The sequence below is a fragment of the Mastacembelus armatus genome, chromosome 17 (assembly GCF_900324485.2).
Source record: "Mastacembelus armatus chromosome 17, fMasArm1.2, whole genome shotgun sequence".
In the NCBI taxonomy this organism is placed as follows: domain Eukaryota; kingdom Metazoa; phylum Chordata; class Actinopteri; order Synbranchiformes; family Mastacembelidae; genus Mastacembelus; species Mastacembelus armatus.
This window is the reverse complement of record NC_046649.1, coordinates 17,667,919-17,685,815: the sequence shown is the minus strand read 5'-3', so window position 1 is coordinate 17,685,815 and position 17,897 is coordinate 17,667,919. Positions and strand designations below refer to the sequence as shown.

General features: G+C 37.7%; 1 protein-coding gene across 2 annotated transcripts; it reads left to right on the top strand.

Moving 5' to 3' along the window:
- The first annotated feature begins 1,057 nt into the window (after positions 1 to 1,057).
- LOC113134140 (macrophage mannose receptor 1-like) lies at positions 1,058 to 16,707 on the top strand. Of its 2 annotated transcripts, none has more exons than XM_026313378.1 (31): positions 1,058 to 1,296; positions 1,811 to 2,167; positions 2,576 to 2,746; positions 2,978 to 3,133; positions 3,543 to 3,653; positions 4,175 to 4,312; positions 4,417 to 4,593; positions 5,546 to 5,706; positions 6,144 to 6,257; positions 6,920 to 7,035; positions 7,138 to 7,286; positions 7,372 to 7,571; positions 8,069 to 8,184; positions 8,461 to 8,533; positions 8,649 to 8,802; positions 9,080 to 9,118; positions 9,449 to 9,612; positions 9,716 to 9,777; positions 10,373 to 10,473; positions 10,584 to 10,726; positions 10,814 to 10,916; positions 11,117 to 11,244; positions 11,354 to 11,398; positions 11,542 to 11,644; positions 12,662 to 12,894; positions 13,462 to 13,627; positions 14,228 to 14,392; positions 14,514 to 14,630; positions 14,858 to 15,013; positions 16,061 to 16,087; positions 16,279 to 16,707. In XM_026313378.1, the coding sequence occupies exons 1-31, from the start codon at positions 1,194 to 1,196 to the stop codon at positions 16,521 to 16,523; spliced, it is 4,293 nt and encodes a 1,430-aa protein (XP_026169163.1). In that variant the 5' UTR covers positions 1,058 to 1,193; the 3' UTR covers positions 16,524 to 16,707. The 2 variants fall into 2 exon arrangements, with proteins under 2 accessions (XP_026169163.1, XP_026169162.1); XM_026313377.2 differs by having other exon boundaries at positions 4,414 to 4,593.
- The last annotated feature ends 1,190 nt before the right edge of the window (positions 16,708 to 17,897 follow it).

The window sequence follows — 17,897 nt, the reverse complement described above, 5'->3', positions numbered from 1 at the left end:
CCCAAATAAACATGTTTGGAGATCATCATTTGAAACTACACTAGTATGAAAATTACAAGTTCTACTAGTTGTGCATGCAGGCTTTAGAAAATCGGTCACTGCAGTGACAGAGGTTTATGTTTTAGCGCAGTCCCCCAACACAAAAAGCAGAATATCAAAGAGGAAGTGAAAATGCAAAATGCTATGATAAATGTTAAGGAATTGTGGAGGTGCGAGCTTCAACATATGAACGCCCCCACCCTAAAACAGGATACCGTGTTGCTACATTCAGGATGCACAAAATGTTCTCTTCATCAGCAACTGTGTTATATCACTTTAGTCTAACAGCTGCACAGTAAATTTTGGGCCTCTTTGCATCTATCATAACATTGCTAGTATAAAGTGAATTTGTGACTTTTATTCCCTTTTGCAACATAATCAATCAATGAATTCAATCCTAAAGAAAAAGTAGAAAGTAAAAATGTAAATTGTAAAGAAGAAAAAAGTTGAAAAATAAACACAAAAAAAAAAACAAAAAAAAAAAAAAAAAACAGACTAAGCAAAACTCACTAGTTTATTGCTAATTTCTTTCTAGGTGGTTGCTTATATTGATCAAAGTTGCTCCACAATTCTTTAGGATAGTTTCTGGTATTTTTGTTAAAATATGTAATAAGTTCAAGGAAAGGTCAGTTTATTGTGCAAAGCAGAATTCAGTGATTTTTTTGGTTGTTGCTATGGTTGCCTGATAATTTAGTAGTAACAAAGAGGTGTGGGTTCAAATTCAAAACCTATGAACAAATAAAAAATAAATAATAATTGCACTTGCTAATGAGCAGGTCCTGAGTCCTTTCAGACATCAGTGGCAGCTAATGTGCATCAAAGAGAATGAGAATTGATGCATGTCTGCACCACTGATCCTGATGAGTCATGTTTAGGACGAATCTCTTACAAATCACTTTTTTTTCCAGGACAGAAAGTGGAAGGGGCCACTCAATTCTGTAGTGTGACATCCGTGTGAGGAAGCATGTATGTGTAAGTTGTCCCTACTTCCCTCCCAACCCCCCTTTATACCAGTGGCACAATGTTGAAATGTGCCCATCTGAAACATGACACTTACTCAATGTAAAGAAGGAAAAAAGTGAGTGTCACTGCTATTAAGATTCCCTCCTTTTCAAAGTCATCCTCATAAGTTCTCTGCTTGCAATGCATAGACAATGGCTACAACTCTGAGACTTATCAGAAGAATGCTGACCCCAAGGATAACTCTGGCAGTTTTTGTGCTCCTCATCCCAACATCCGAGTGTTCAACAGCAAATGGTACAGTATGCACACAAGATTTCTTAATTCAAATATTTGTTGGACTGGATTAGATTTTAATTTAACTTCTGAGAGTCAGGAAGATATTAAAAATACTGCAAAGACTGAATATGTTAACTGTATGATGAAAAGTTAATTCCTGTAAGGACATGTCAAATATACACCTTGTCCTTAGCTTTAAAAAGTGCAGATTTGGGCTAAATAAAGAAGTGACACTACTGCAGTGACAGACTCTGCTGGCGGCATCCAATGTTTTAAGGATGCTCAGAGTTCATCTGTCACAGCTGAACAGGAAACAATGTTTTCAAGAGAGAAGCTGAAGTAGAAAAACAAAGATTAGTGCAAAATGCTGTCTTCCAAAATTAAAGGTTTGCTATCAACAAACATTTTTATGAAGTTAAAAAATCAGTTATTGTAATATGTCAGAAGGAACATTTCAGTATGCACTTTAGGTTGTTCAAGCTATAACTCTGTGTAGAATTACTGAGACTTTATTTTACATTTCTCTCTGCAGATGGCTCATTCTCACTAATTAACAAGGCCACTGGCTTTTGTTTGCTGAAAAGATCTAGCCGCTGCAATGACATGCGCTGGACAACTGGTGAACGGCTTTTTGCTACCTCAACCAGAAAATGCCTGGGAGTCCAGGGCAAAAGTGTGGGGAGTGAAGTGAGCCTCTATGACTGTGATGACAAGTCTGACCTCCAAAAGTGGGAATGCAGGAATCAAACACTGCTTGCTCTTAAAGGCCAGGAGCTGTACATTGAAGTCAAATCTGATGAAACTGTAGCTCTTTCTAAAACTGTTGGGCCAAATAATCACCTGACAATCACAGGAACATCCAGTGGTGCTTGTTCACGAACATACAGAGGTAAAGTACAAAATTTCTGCTTTAAAGTGTGTAGTAGAAAAAACAGAATGCTGAAGTAAATTAGACTTTACTGTGTTGAGAGAAACCTTGGCTCACTTCCCATATTGCTTGGCTACTTTAAGACCCTGCTGTGGATCAGCAGGTTTTAACTGACTTTTTATTGGGATGTAGCAAACATGTATTGTTTGTCTGGTAAAGTATTAACATTTAAAATGATGAACTGATTTGCTCTTCACATTATTTTAGCTGTGCAAGCCTGCTGTGAATTTGTAGTGTAGTAAAATGCAACAAACCAAACGTCAGCTCTTTCCTAAAAAAGTTTGGCAAAATGACACATCTCTCCAGAATAAATAATTTTCAACAGTCCAGTTTAAAAAGATTTCATTGAAATGTTTTTCCCCCTTTTAGAACTTTACACCCTCGAAGGAAATGCATTTGGAAAGATCTGCATGTTTCCCTTCATGTATAAAGAACGGTGGTATGGAGACTGCACTATTACTGATTCCTCAACAAAACGTCTTTGGTGTGCAGTTGAAACAAAATATGAGCATGAACTGTGGGGATACTGCCCAACATCCTGTGAGTCCTGTTTTTAAAATTAAAACCTCACTACAAGAGTGTTTTCTTGTACAGGTTATATGCATTTTTAGGCAGCTTAATTTGGCTCCACAGCACACATGAGATTTGAAGCTGCTGTGACTGTGAGCTATCATTGTGTAGTGCAAAATACATACTACTTTTGTTTAGAATAATAGATTCAAATGTTTGAATGACAAAGAAAATTTTAAATTTCTCTGTATCAATGCTCAGCCACAGAACACTGGTCCAAAAACCTTGTAACAGGAGCATATTACCAGGTCAACACACAGTCAGCTCTAACTTGGCACCAGGCTGAAGCCAGCTGCAAACAGCAGAGTGCCTTCCTGGTCAGCATCACCGACCCCAATGACCAAGCTTACATCTCAGGTAAGGTGCCACCTGGTGGGTGTTTGCTAGTACTGACAGATTAATAGAGGATCATTGTGACAGCTGGCATTAAGTAGAGATTGTACAGTTCATTTCCATGGACACCTCTGTACTTGCAAATCTGTAGGTCTCAAAAGTCAAATTACTCATTTATTCACCATTACATTATTGCATGTACTATTTATTTCTAATAAATTCAACAAAAAATATTTTGAAGCCTGGCACTCATTTGGGACATAAATTGCAATGTAAGAATTTGAGGTATATTTAGGTTACTTTATACTTGCGTGATTACTGTATTTTTGCAGACTTGTTAGTAAGCAATGAAACTGTGTCAAAAAGAGGAACACTTTCTTTACTCTTTCTTTTCCCTTTCGTCCCTCTCAACCACACAAAAACAAACACAAAGCTTTAATGGGAGCAGGGAAAAAGAAACTTTGGATTGGGACGGTTCTGGACCCAGAACATGGATGGCAGTGGACAAATGGGAAGCCTTTCCGTTACCTGAGATGGAATACTGGTAAGTTTTAACTCCATATTGTAAATATGTAAGTATTTGCTGGAATTTTCGAAGGAAATTAGAGAGATTTATTGAAAACATAAATTTCTTTGTATTAGCAACAGATCACTTTACTACTTGGAGGGGTCACCTTGTGATGAACCCACAGAGAATCACCTGTAGTTCCACCTGGGCTAGTTGCAGTATTATAGCATCACTTCACTGTTTGGTTTTATGGCCTGAAAATTTCCTGGTTTGATTTACTGTCACAAATGTCATAACATCTTTTTCAGACACAGATTAGTCACTAGCTGTTGAATGTAATGGAGAAATTAGATGCTAAAGAGAGAGATAATATCCCTCAGGAGCTGATGAAGACCAAAAGTGCGATATCAAATTATTTCAGCTACATGAAAATAAAGCTGTCTTTGTCCATAGCGAGTTAAAACCATAGCATAAATGCAGCATTTTATTCATATAAAAGTGTGTGGATCTGCACTAGTAAAGCTGCATTCTCAAGTTAAATTGTCATCTTGTTTTAGGACATCCACTTCCTAATCCAGGACACAACTGTGCATTTCTTGAGTCTGCTGGACAGCACACCTGGCAAAGTTCAACATGCAACAAGAAAATGGGCTACATCTGCTATAAAGATGGGGCCCCACCAGCTCCCCCACAAAGTACTGCAAGATGGTCAACTCTATTGTTACTCTAAAATTCATATGACACACACATTGTATATCAGTCATCCAACCACATAAAGTTTTGCTCTTTCCATAAGCAGTTGAGGAAGGATTTTGTTCAAGCCCTTGGATTCCCTACAATGGCCACTGCTTCTACCTTCTGCGTACCCCTAAAAAATGGACTGATGCTCAGAAAGAGTGCCGCAAAGAACATGGGGACCTAGTGAGCATTCGCAATGTGGAAGACCAAAGCTTTGTCATTTCTCAACTTGGCTATGGTATGTGATGGCGGAGAGAGAGTGCACATTTACAAAGACTTAAAATAGCTGTAAACTGGAGAAGTGCAAGGAGGTCACTCACATATCCCATTGGGAAATATATAATTAGCAAAGGACATCTATAATTTCAATAGGTTTAGAACAATATAGAAGGGACTGCCCTTTTGCCTCATTTGACCAAAGATTTAGTGGTTCAAAAATAATTGGAAACAGGGTTCATTTTTTTCTTGAGCAGTTTGGTGTTTCTGGAGGTTTTCTGGTTGTCATGGATCTAAATTTGCATGGTAAAGAAAAACCCTGTTTACTACCGCCTACCAAGTCAGGAATGTTTTGCAGAATGATCACTGACAAAAATCAAAAGACTTTATGTCCTTAACCTCAGAGGATTCACCATGAGACTAAACCATATGAAAATACATTGCTGGAGTTCTAGATCAAAGTTCTGTGGATCGACAAGACAAAAAAAAATTAACCTTTATTAAAACAATAGTAAGAAAAAGTGCAGAAAGAAGGGAACAGCTAATGGCAGAATATCCTTAACTGGCCCAGTCAATCACTAGATAGAAGAGTTAAAAATACCTGCACTGAAGGCCTGGGAGAGCATCACCATAGAAAATACAGTGTCTGGTCACGCCTGCTGCTCAAACTTTGATCATTTTATGTTAAAAGGACTATAACTCCAACTAACCCAACTCACATTAAAAATAGACACATAAATATAGAATTAAGTTTTTTTTGTTTTTTTTTTTTACTTAATGAATTTGAGTCTGAAAAACAAAAAAAACAAAAAAAAAAAGCATCAAACTACTTTGAGTGTGGACTGTATCAGGACAAGACGATGATGCCATTTGCCATTTTTCCCCAGCGCTGGTACTAATAACTCCATTACTCTCAGTGAAATCTTAGCCGCTGGTTTATCTTAGGCACAGACTTCACTGTCCTGTCTCTGCAGCATCCAGTGATGAACTCTGGATTGGACTGAATGACAGGAAGATAGAAGGCCTGTTTGACTGGAGTGACCAATCTACTGTTGGTTTCACCAGCTGGCAGTATGGGAAACCTTCTGTTTCCGCTACTGCAGAAGAAGATGACTGTGTTCTCATCAGCCAAGAGGTAAGAAGCTCCATGTACATAAAATGCAGCACATATATCTGTCAATACATACATCTATAAATACATGTATCTGGATAAGTGTAAGTGCCAGCTAGCATTCTGGTTGTGCCAATTCTTAATTAAATCCTGCCAAAAAAAAAAAAAACTGCATAAAACAAGAAAAACATAAGAAAAAAAACTCCAAAATTTAAACATTTGTGCATCTCTTAAAAGTCATATGTCCAGAGTTGACCTTGACTTGTGCATACTAACTACTAAAGTACAACTAAACTTTTGGAATAGATACGGTCAAGGTCATTGTTTCCTTTCATGATGTTTTTTTATTTCTTGTGTTTACCAACATATAGAAAAATAAAAAAGTACTGAATAAGGGATGTGTAGATATCTGCTACATCCAATCCACACATCTAGTGTTAGTGTTTTTTTTTTCTTGTCAGAAGGGGAACTGGGAAGATCGCTCATGTGATGAGCAACATGGCTTCATCTGTATGAAGCAGAGTGAAACTGAACGCACTGAACACGAAGTAGAACTGAACCAAGGCTGCAAAGCTGTGAGTAAAGTTTACTTTGTATCTCAGAAAAAAGTATCAGATATTCACCATGTGATCAGGGTGTATTGTTAAGACCCACACAAAAACATTGAGAAGTAGCTGGATCATTCAGCTGTAAGTCTTCTCTCCTTTGCAGATCCATACAGTGTAGACTTTACGTACATGCATATAAATACCTTATTTTCCGGACTATAAGTCACACATTTTTTTCACATCCCAGGGTTTGTCTGGCGACTTATACAGCAAAGAAACTTATACCTGTATATTTACAGTCATTTTGTCAAGTAGTCACTAGCGTTACATGGCACTCTTAGCACTCCTGATATGACTTCCGCTTGTTGTTATGTCTAGCCTATGTTTTTCATAGGCTATTTTAGACTATACTTAGAATAATCAAAAATTCGACTTATATACCCGAAGCGACTTACACGTTATTTTTGGTTCAACAAGGTTGTTTTTGCTAAAAGCAGCTTATACTGTGGTGTGACTTATAGCCAAGAAAATACAGTAACTAATAATAACAGCATGACTTTACTTTTTGTTTGAAAAATATTAGAGAACTACAAACCAAACCAAAGTGCATGTGTTTGTATCAAAACAGATAGCATTTAGCATTTCAAAGCAAAACTCCTCTGTTTTAATCAGTATTTAATTTGCTACAGGGTTGGAAAAGACACGGCTCCTACTGCTACTTTGTAGGAACTGAGACAAAGACTTTTGATGAAGCTAAAGGCGACTGTAAAAGCTTAGACTCTTACTTAGCTGATGTTTCAAACGGGTAAGAAAATATCATGTTAGCACAGCTAACGTGTGTTAGTTGTGCTGTAAATTTCACATCATTCTGCCAGCCAGAGCTTCAGACTTGTGTAAATCTTCCCAGGGTGGATAACGCATTCCTTATCAGCTTGGTGGGGCTGAGACCAGAGAAATACTTCTGGCTTGGGCTGTCTAACCAGAAAAACATTGATCAGTTTGTGTGGACCAATACAGACTTCTTGAAGTTTACACACTGGAACTCCCTAATGCCAGGTTTGGACAACTAAGGAAAGCCATCTTTAGATAGTAATTTGAAATGGCAATTTCACAATTTACATTTCTCCCTCAACAACTCAAGGTCACCAACAGGGCTGTGTTGCCATGACAACTGGGATTTTGGCTGGACTCTGGGATGTGTTGCCCTGTACCAATAAGGAAAAATATATCTGCAAACACCAGGCAGAGGGGGCAGTTGCAACTGTTCCACCACCAACTCAAACTCCTCCTAAATGTGCAGATGGTTGGAACCGAGTGGGAACACGAAATGCCTGCTTTAAGGTACTACTAGAAGTTTAAAGGTGCATTAAATAAGATTTTACATGCCTGATGAATCAATTGAAAATGGGACAGGGTAGAGATGGAGAGGGCTAAAAGGAATAATAGGACTCTCATTTGATTCAGATGTGGATGTGTTTATTTGTTTAGATAAGATTAGCAACCTAAGTTATGATTTTAGAACTTAGGACTTTAAACTTTGTATAATGTTGGTGTCTTGTGTCACATTAATAGTAACCAGAACCTTCTTATGAATTGCGAAATTTACATTAGTCAGCTAACTATAGCTTTGGGCAAGAGGTTGCCTTTTGTACAGTTTGTCACAACCAGGCATCCGTAATTCACATAGCTAGAGAAAAGAGGACAGGATGGCAGGGGAAAAGGGTGGGGAAAAGCATTAGGAGTGGTTAAATAAATTAGGCAGAGTGGCTTTAATGATATTACAATCAGATTATATCTAAATCATTTACTTTAACTGCGCTAATTTTCTTGTCTTCAAGTTTTTTACAGGGCCTCGCTCTGAAGAGAAAACCTGGTTTGAGGCTCGGGATTACTGCAGGGCCATTGGAGGTGATCTCCTCAGCATCCACAGTAGTGCTGAGCTACTAGTGCGACGGTAGGAGCTACTCAATTTTAACGTAAACATAGAAGTTAATTTGAAGCATTAATGTCACACATCTGGCACCTTTAAAACAGAGTTCCCATCAGTTGATCCTTGCCTCCAGATGGTGTCAACATGCAGAAACTTCATTTTAGCTGCTTTTGCAAAAGAATATTAAGATGGAACATCACCAGATACCTGTAACATTAGATTCTGCTTTTGTTTAAGCATTTTAAAATAAAGTTTTAGTTTTATGGATAAAATAATTAATATGATTGTTTTGCACTGCAGCCATGGAAAAGCCTGGATTGGACTTCATATTCCTGATCTAAACAGTGGTTATGTATGGACTGATGGCTCCCCGGTTAGTTGTGTCTTCTACAACTAATTTGATAATCCATATTATTGAAACTTGATTTGTATACAGTATATATATTAATATTTACAATAAACTAATGCATTTTTTTCTTTGTTCACAGTTAAACTTCCAGCACTGGCAGGAAGGAGAGCCAAACAACTTTAATAATGCAGAGTCTTGTGCTGAATTCAGAATGTATAACTCAGATGAGTATGGGTCTTGGAACGATATGAACTGCGAGAGTTACAATGACTGGCTGTGTCAAATCCAAGCAGGTAGGGTTGAGAAAAACTACTGACTAGTAACTAACTAGTATGCATGCTCTTTCATGTTTAGTGCTTTCTTCTACACTTCAAAGTTTGCCACAAGTCATATAAACACATAATTAATACCGCCTTGACATTTGTGCTCAAACAGACACACAAATTCTGCTAATGCTACTCCCACACACAGACTGCTGAGCTACATTATCCCACAGTATAAGATTAGACAGGAAGTAATTTGCTGTGCTAGGTCTCTTTTGAATGAAACTGACACTTTATCCGCTTCTAGGAGTGGAACCAAGACCACCTCCAAATGATACCACTCCAGGTTGGTTGAGACTGTATAATCAAACATACACCACCCAACAGACTGCTTTAAAGTCATACTTGGCTTACATTGTCAACAATGGATGATTTACAATACATGGCTAATTTCTGATTTCATGATTGAACTAACCGGGCTACTACACTACGGAAAAAAGGTCCTTGGCCTTAGTGGCCACTTTTACAAGAGTTTATGTAAGGACCAGTGATATTACTGTTACTGAAGTCTAAAAACAAAAAATTCTATATATTCTAACTTTTCAGACAATTATAAAATTTTTTTTAAGAATTTTAAAACGTCATTAACATTAAGATTACTTTAAAATGTCTGCAGAATATAATACCACTCCAGATGGTTGGCTTGAATGGAGAGGGAATCAGTATTTTATTAATAGATTGTCAATGGCTATGGAGGAGGCTCGTCAGTTCTGTCAAAAGAGGCATGGTGACTTAGTATCTATCAGCAGTAAAGATGAAAATATCTTCTTATGGAAACAGGTGGGTAGTCTTTGGTTTACTAAAAAGTAAGCACAAATTGAAATAAAGTTTACTAACTATAAAGCAAGTCGCAAACCCTTTGTGTGTATGCATACCTTTACAGGTTTCCAGAACCTATGGGTCCTTTTATTTAGGTTTGTCAGTGGATCTTGACGGTTCATTTTGGTGAGTATCAGTGAATGTCCTTATATATAATATGGTAATTTAAAGGACAGAGAAAATGTCTGCTGATTATTATTTTAGGGCTTTCAATGATTATTGTCACAGAGCTTCTTTAGCTGAAGCAATGTGAAGTATTTCTGAGTGAAACACAGACCTTTTTTTTTAAAAGCAAGACAGGATCAATTAAAAGTGGGCATGGGCCTGCCAGCTAAATTTTTATATGAAGGGTGGGGTTAAATAGTCATTCCAAATCACAGATTGGATACATTTATGTGAATGCCCACAAGTTCAAGAAGGGGCACTAAAATATATTCACATTTTAGAGAAAAACAAATACATTTAAAAAAAAAAAATCAAATGAGTAGTTAACATCACTTTCACTCACCCAACTCACCTTGTTTTTAAATGTTTTTTTTTTTAATTTCTCGTTATATTTTTGTCAATTCTATAATTTGGCAATCTGTCTTCTTTATTTGCCATAAAAATACCAACAATATTCCTAATTGCTTATTAATATTATTCTTAAAAAGGTCTAATGTCAAGCAATTACCGTTGATGATTGCACATTCTAATTAAATTGAACTGTGTGTGCTTCAAGGTGGATGGATGGCACCCCATTGTCATTGCAAAGATGGGATGAAAATCAACCTAATTCAAATGTCTTTGATGAGTCCTGTGTTGTTATGACTTACTATATGGGTAGGTGATCTTAAGAAGCCCATGCAACCATGACCTGAGAAGGACAAACAAAGTACCAAACCTAGACAAGATGTACTAGATATGATGTTGTATCTATTCTGTACTCATAGGCTTCTGGCAAACTTGTAATTGTGGCAAAGAGCAGCAGTTCATTTGTAAACGAGGACGCTCACCACCCACTAACACCACTGCAGCCCCCACAGTTCCTCCTAAAGGCGGCTGTCCACTGAAATGGACAAAGTTTGACTCAAAGGTTAGAAGATTAGTAAAAGAAGATTAATAAAAGAAAGCTAGTGTTTAACTTAAGATCAAACAACATTACTTTATTTATTAACTACAGTGTTACAGTATCAGCACCAGGAAGGTGACCTGGGAAGACGCAAGGAGCCAGTGCATAACCATGGGAGGCAATTTAGTGTCTATTCCTACCAGGCGAGTGCAAGGTTTGTTCTACTATTTTCCTGTAAATTTTCACAATGATAATAGTGATATCAATTATGTACTGGGAAATGTGCCACACTCGTAACCTTCAAAAAACAAACAACATACTATAAATTAAAGTTTGGGGAATATAAGAGAGAATGTGCCAAAATTAGGATTTTTTTTTTTTTAAAAACAAAGTTTCTGCCATTGGCATTTTCAGCATTTCTGATCACTAAAATGGCAGAAGTAGCAACTACAGACCTGTGGATTGGTTTAAATAGTATAAAACAGGATGGATATTTCTGGACCGATGGAAAACCAAGGCGATACACCAACTGGGGTAATTCTGTAAGTATACCAATCATGTAAACAATAATTTGACAGTTTGTCAGTAGTGGTCACACAGATATTAATCATGTTAATATTTTTATTGAAAAAATTTGGTTCTGCTATTTAGAAACAAAGACGTCGTCCATTGAGCTTTTATCAGAGATGGAATGAGGTAACGTTTCCAAGATTGATTTTGAAGTTGTACTAGTTTTTATTATTATGTAGACCAAACAAATCACATTTTGTTACTTTTTAATTTTAAATTCACAATGAAAAAATTTTTGAAATCTTGCCTTTTCCTCTGTCTTTCACTAGGAAGATTGTGTTTTGATGACCAGCAGTCCAAAAATTGGGATTGGTAAATGGTTGATTAAGTCTTGCAATGACAGCAATGGATTTGTCTGTCATCGTGATCTTGGTGAGTTTATCAATGTCTTCTTTTAAAATTTGAGGTTCAGTGTCTTACATTAAAGCCCTAATGTGCTGTTGGTGTACAACACCACTGTGCTCCCAGTATTATCAGTGTGTATGTCATAGTCATAGTCAATGTCATAGAGTGTAGAGTGAACATCGTTTTTTTTAACATGGTTTGGAAAATGGTTAGCAATCATATAAAGACATTATTTGCAAATAATGGGTTATCCATGCAAAATTAAAGTACAAAAATGATATTTTTCTATATTGCCCAGCCCTATCTAAGGTACAGTTACTTTGACATAAACAATGATCTCTGTAATAATGGAAAACGATAAAAATAATTGTTGAGATATAACCTTTCTTCAGTAGAAATATAAGACATTACAAAATGACAGAACTCATTCATCCATGTTTTGACAGAAAACACAAACTGTCAGTGACAATGAAAATAGTGCCACGTTGAACCAATCATGTGGCTTGAAGAGAGTAACCTTTTTTACCATCTAAAGCAGGGCCATCCTCTATCCTCCATCCTTTAAAATGATTTAAAAGATTTAAAGTCCAGACCCAAGCAAATACTGGTGGTCCAAAACATGTGTGACACTTGGTGCATAGCAACAGACCTTGTTTACTTATTTTAGTTTCTGTTCTGTAAATCGTGAACACTTCAATATTTTACTTGTAGATTTAGGATTTACAAATTAAGATTTTATTTGTTTGGAGTTGACCAAATTTAGTGTGTTCTGTAACACTGGGTTTTTGACTGTTCGGAATACTGATTTACAATATACTTATTATTATATATAACTATTTTTTAAATTACAGGTGTTTCATGTTAAAAGAAAATCATATTTAAATCAAAATGAACCTCATATATTTACATATCAGGAGTAAAAAAAACCTTTAAGCTTGACATCGTGATAAATATCGTTACTGACTGAACAAAATTATTGCGACAGATATTTTTCTATATTTCCCAGTCCTAATCCTGATTTGGTTTTTGCCATGTTCTCAACAGATCCAAATATCCAGCCTAAACCAGACCCAACAATCCCTAACATCTATGTAGCCCTGGGAAATGATAGCATCAAGTTTGTGACTAAAAATCTGACCTGGGATGATGCCAGAAGACACTGTGAAGGTGATAAAGCCAACCTGGCTAGTCTTCGAAATGAGTGGACACAGGCCTATGTTGAGCTGCTGGCTATGACTCTCAAAGCTCCTCTGTGGCTTGGACTGAACAAAGAGCAGGTACAAGGTTACAACCATTTTGAAAGACTGTAGTGCAAGACTCCTGGCTAGTCCAACTTATAAGATCTGCTCCAGACATGCTTTAGGATGTGCAAAAATGTTATGCTTTGAAGAATAATTGGACATTTTTTAAATTTAATATTACTCTTCCCCTCTCACTGAAAATATCTATCAGTATGGTAATATTTGTAACAAACAAACATTTCATTTTCAAATTTTCAATGTGTCTTGCTTTTTGATGCGTCTTGTTTATCTAAGTTGCGTTTTGGACCATAAGCTTCCAAATGAGCTGTGTCACAAAATCATCTCGTACATACATGTCAGATTTAGGACAAATGTGAACAATAGAGAAGAACAAACATTCATGTGAAACACTAATTGAGCGGAGGGGGTGTATAAGTAGTATTTTAAATCAGATACTATTTAATTAGAAATGACTAATTTACTGAATATGATGTAGCATAAAACCCTCACAAGGCAACTGACCAAGTGTTAGAATCTATCTCTATGGCTAGATAAATAAACAACAATGAAAAGTGATTGTATTTCATCCTTCCATGCTTTCAGACTGGAGGTTCTTTTAGATATATTGATGGCTGGCACCTGATGTTTTCCAACTGGGCTGAAGGTGAACCAAGTAGGGACCAACCATGTGTGTACATGGATATAGACGGAAAATGGAGAACTGCTTTCTGCAATCAATCCATGAACAGTGTTTGCATGCAGTCTACAGGTACACTCATGTACAGGAAATGTGACATGCAGCTCATGGATTTTGATGTAAACCTATGTATCTTTAGGGGACTATAGTGCATATTGAAAATTATAATGTAATTGGCCAATGCCAAGTATTCTGTGCTCATGAATGTCTTTAAAAGAATAATACTGAGTCAAAACTTCAGAAAGAGAAGGTTATTTTTAGCACTCCATGAAAAAAATTTTCCCTGAGCTCAGAAAGTCCTTTCAGCTTAAGACCATGCACCAGATTTTTAAATGGTTTCCTTAAGCTAATGAAGGAACAGCTAATTCTTCAATAACCAAAAAAAATCTAAATAATCAAATGTGTAGGGTAGATATAGACAGATAATTTGTCGAAGGTGGTTTTAGCTCTTTGCAGATATCTCAAAATCATTGGGCTGATCAATTAACAAGAAACTACAGCTCAAAATGGCAAAATACAACTACTGACCAACGGCGAGTTCACTCAGATAGTTCACCACAGGCCTCATTCAGGATCACAGCTGGTTTTGGAAACAATCAAGAAGGTTTTACTGCAGTGCAGGAAGAAGGAAGTTTGAATTAAGCTAATCACTTCATCACTCTCTGCTCACAGATGTGGCACCAACAGAGTCAACAAATTTCCCAGGAGTTTGCCCTGAAGAAACAAATGACGAGATCCATGAGAGTTATTCCTGGCTGCCATTTAAGGGTCACTGTTATGTGTTTGTCATTCAGGAAATTGAATGGGCAGATGCGGCAACTAACTGTGCAAGGCATGGTAAGAGACAATGCATTCAGAGAAAGTTTGGATTCTTCAATTTTAGATAAAGTGCAGATTGAGCTTATGGTGTGTGGAACACATGAATAATACAACCAAACTATTCTTTGCTTTTATGAAGGTGGAATGCTTGTTAGCATTGAAGATCCTTCTGAGCAACAATTCATAAAAAACTATGCAGAAATGTTTCAAGATACTCACACCTCTTTCTGGATTGGCCTGTATAAAACTCATAAAGGTATGATCACACCCTTTGTCCCTGCACGAGAAGACAATTTTGAAGAAAAAGTCTTTAATTTTAACAAATAGATAACAGCATTAATGTTCTTGCTGATGAAAATTACCTAAACAAAAAAAAAGATCATTTGGCAAATTACAGCCATATAATCATATAAAATAATTATTTGGAAAACTAATACAGTTAAAATAGTTAGTCATTCATTTAGTTTCTTTTTGGCTGTGTAGGGACCTGGAGATGGCTGGATAAAACGGTGATGGACTACACTAACTGGGCTCCAGATGAGCCCAGTTATGACTACGGAGAGATTGGGACCTCTGATGGGCTGTGGAGGTCAGGTCGGAGATGGCATGACAGACCATATATCTGTGAAACACCAAAAGGTAAGATACCTATGTAGTTCAAATACATGCTGTCCCAAAAATGAGACATCCCTCCCTGAGATAATTACTAGTACTAGTTATTGTAAATGACAAATTAATTTGTCTAAAAACTGACTACTACAGTGCATGTGAAATAACTGATGTCACATCTGGTTACCCACGTCATAACTTGTGATTATATAACTTCAATTTCCCCGTGTCCTTCCGTATAAACTATAAAAACCTCTTTCTCACCTACAAAGCCCTCCACTCTCTAGCCCCACCATACATCACTGATCTACTACATATATATTCTCCGCCTCGAACTCTCCGCTCCTCTGGTTCCACTCTCCTGGCCACCATGGGTGCCTGGCCACCATGGGCGCTAGATCCTTCGGCCACACTGCGCCCTGCCTTTGGAACGTTCTCCCTTATGGCATCCGGTCTTCTCCGGACTTATCAATTTTTAAATCTTCGCTCAAAACTTATCTGTTCTGTCTAGCGTTTTCCACCTAACTCTCTCAACTTCTGATCTGTTGACCTCCAGCCTGTGATGTTCTACTACCCTCTGCTTGTTTCATATTGTTGCTCTGTGCTCTGGGTTTCAATCTACTTTATACTGTACATCGTCCACTTCTTAGATACTCTACACCTTTGCCTTTAAATTTTGGCCCTCTGTTTATGTGTTGCTGTTATTGTTGTTTTAATGCACTCTATGTATTTCATGCTGTATGCTCTATGTTTTTCTTTTTTTTTCTCTCTGTAAGGTGACCTTGAGACTTTAAAAGACGCCATGAAATAAAATGTATTATTATTATTAAAATATGTTGTATTAATACTATAATTCTCCCAGAAGAAACCCTGAAGGTTTAAAATCAGCTACTTCAAACTCAACATTTATCTTCAGATAATCAACTGAATTAATTTTTCTAGCTGCTGTAAAAATAATACTAGAAACACAACAGTAGACAGAAGTAACACCTTGCAGGATGTGGAAATGATAAAATTTCACATTTATAATCCTTAAAATGATTTGGTATATGCTTATTTTCACTCTCTTCCCACCAGTGATGCCATCCCCAAAAACAACCCAAGGTAGGTTAAATCTTTTTATTTCCTTAAGATGTATTTGAATTACATCTTCAATATCAACATGCACGGAACATGTAGGACTTCTTTTGGTATTGAAAATTATTTAGCAGAATAAGACTGAAAAGAAAAAAAAACAATCAATGTTTAAAGTAGTAGTGTGCCTGACTAAAACTGTACTTTGTGAATCTCTGCAGAAACTCATACAATCATTCTTCGCAGTCGTGTCCACACAAGTTTGATAGTTGTGCTGATTATTACCATCACTTCCATGCTGATAGCTGTTGCATTCTTCCTCTACAAGAAGTCTCCTCGTCCCTTACCCACCTTTGACAACCCGCTGTACTTTGACGGTCAACGATCCCAGCCTGATGTGGTTGATACTAATAAACTTATAGAGAATGCAGAGCAAGAAAATCCTGAGCCTATTATAACTCTGTGATTTGTAAATTATCAGAACTGGGACATTCAGTATGGTGCGTCCCAAACTGAGTATTACACTTTTATGTTTTGTGTGTTTCCTTTTGGCTGCTCCCTTCAGGGGTCGCCACAGCAAATCATCTGCCTCCATTTAACCCTATCCTCTGTATCCTCCTCACCCACACCAACTATCCTCATGTCCTCCTTCACTACATCCAAGAACCTCCTCTTTGGTCTTCCTCTAGGCCTCCTTCCTGGCAGCTCTAACCTCAGCATCCTTTTACCAATGTATTCACTGTCCCTCCTCTGAACATGTCCAAACCATCTCAATCTGGCTTCCCTGGCTTTTTCTCCAAAACATCTAACATGAGCCGTCCCTCTGATGTACTCATTCCTGATCCTATCCATCCTCGTCACTCCCAGAGAGAACCTCAACATCTTCAGCTCTGCTACCTCCAGCTCTGCCTCCTGTCTTTTTCTCAGTGCCACTGTCTCTAAACCATACAACATTGCTGGTCTCACCACTGTCTTGTCCACCTTTCCTTTCATTCTTGCTGACACTCTTTTGTCACACATCACACCTGACACACCTTTCCTCCACCTGTTCCAACCTGCTTGCATACGTCTCTTCACTTCTTTTCCACACTCTCTGTTTCTCTGGACTGTCGACCCTAGGTACTTAAAATCCTCCACCTTCTTCACCTCTACTCCCTGTAACCTCATTGTTCTACTTGAGATTTTCCTCCACCTGCTCCCTGCTCTCACTACATGACAATGACAATGTCATCTGCAAACATTATGGTCCACGTAGATTCCTGTCTAACCTCATCTGTCAGCCTGTCCATCACCACAGCAAACAAGAAGGGGCTCAAAGCCGATCCTTGGTGCAGTCCCACCTCCACCTTGAACTCCTCTGTCACCCCTACAGCACACTTCACCACTGTCTTACAGCTCTCATATACATGTCCTCCACCACTCGAACATACTTCTCTGCCAGTCCAGACTAACTCACTTCCTCATACAAAACCACAGCTCCTCTCTCGGCACCGTCATACACTTTTTCCAAATCTACAAAGACACAATGCAGCTCCTTCTAGCCTTCTCTGTACTTCTCCATCAGCATTCTCAAAGCAAAAAAAATAATATATATATAAAAAAAATAAATTCCCGTCTCACCCCTATGGGTGGTGTGTGTGTCTTCCTCAATCTCGGGTCCTCTACCAGAGGCCTGGGAGTTTGAGGGTTCTTCGCAGTATCTTAGCTGTTCCTAGCACTGCGCTCTTCTGGACTGAGATCTCTGTTGTTGTTCCTGGGATCTGTTGGAGCCACTCTCCCAGTTTGGGGGTCACAGCCCCGAGGGTGCCGATTACCACGGGGACCACTGTTGCCTTCACCT

Bases quoted from the DNA above. Each gene is read 5' to 3' on its own strand.
- LOC113134140 (XM_026313377.2), top strand. From the start codon at position 1,194: ATGGCTACAACTCTGAGACTTATCAGAAGAATGCTGACCCCAAGGATA. The intron at 2,747-2,977 runs GTGAGTCCTGTT...ATCAATGCTCAG, and splicing joins GGGATACTGCCCAACATCCT to CCACAGAACACTGGTCCAAA. The intron at 14,631-14,857 runs GTATGATCACAC...TTGGCTGTGTAG, and splicing joins CCTGTATAAAACTCATAAAG to GGACCTGGAGATGGCTGGAT.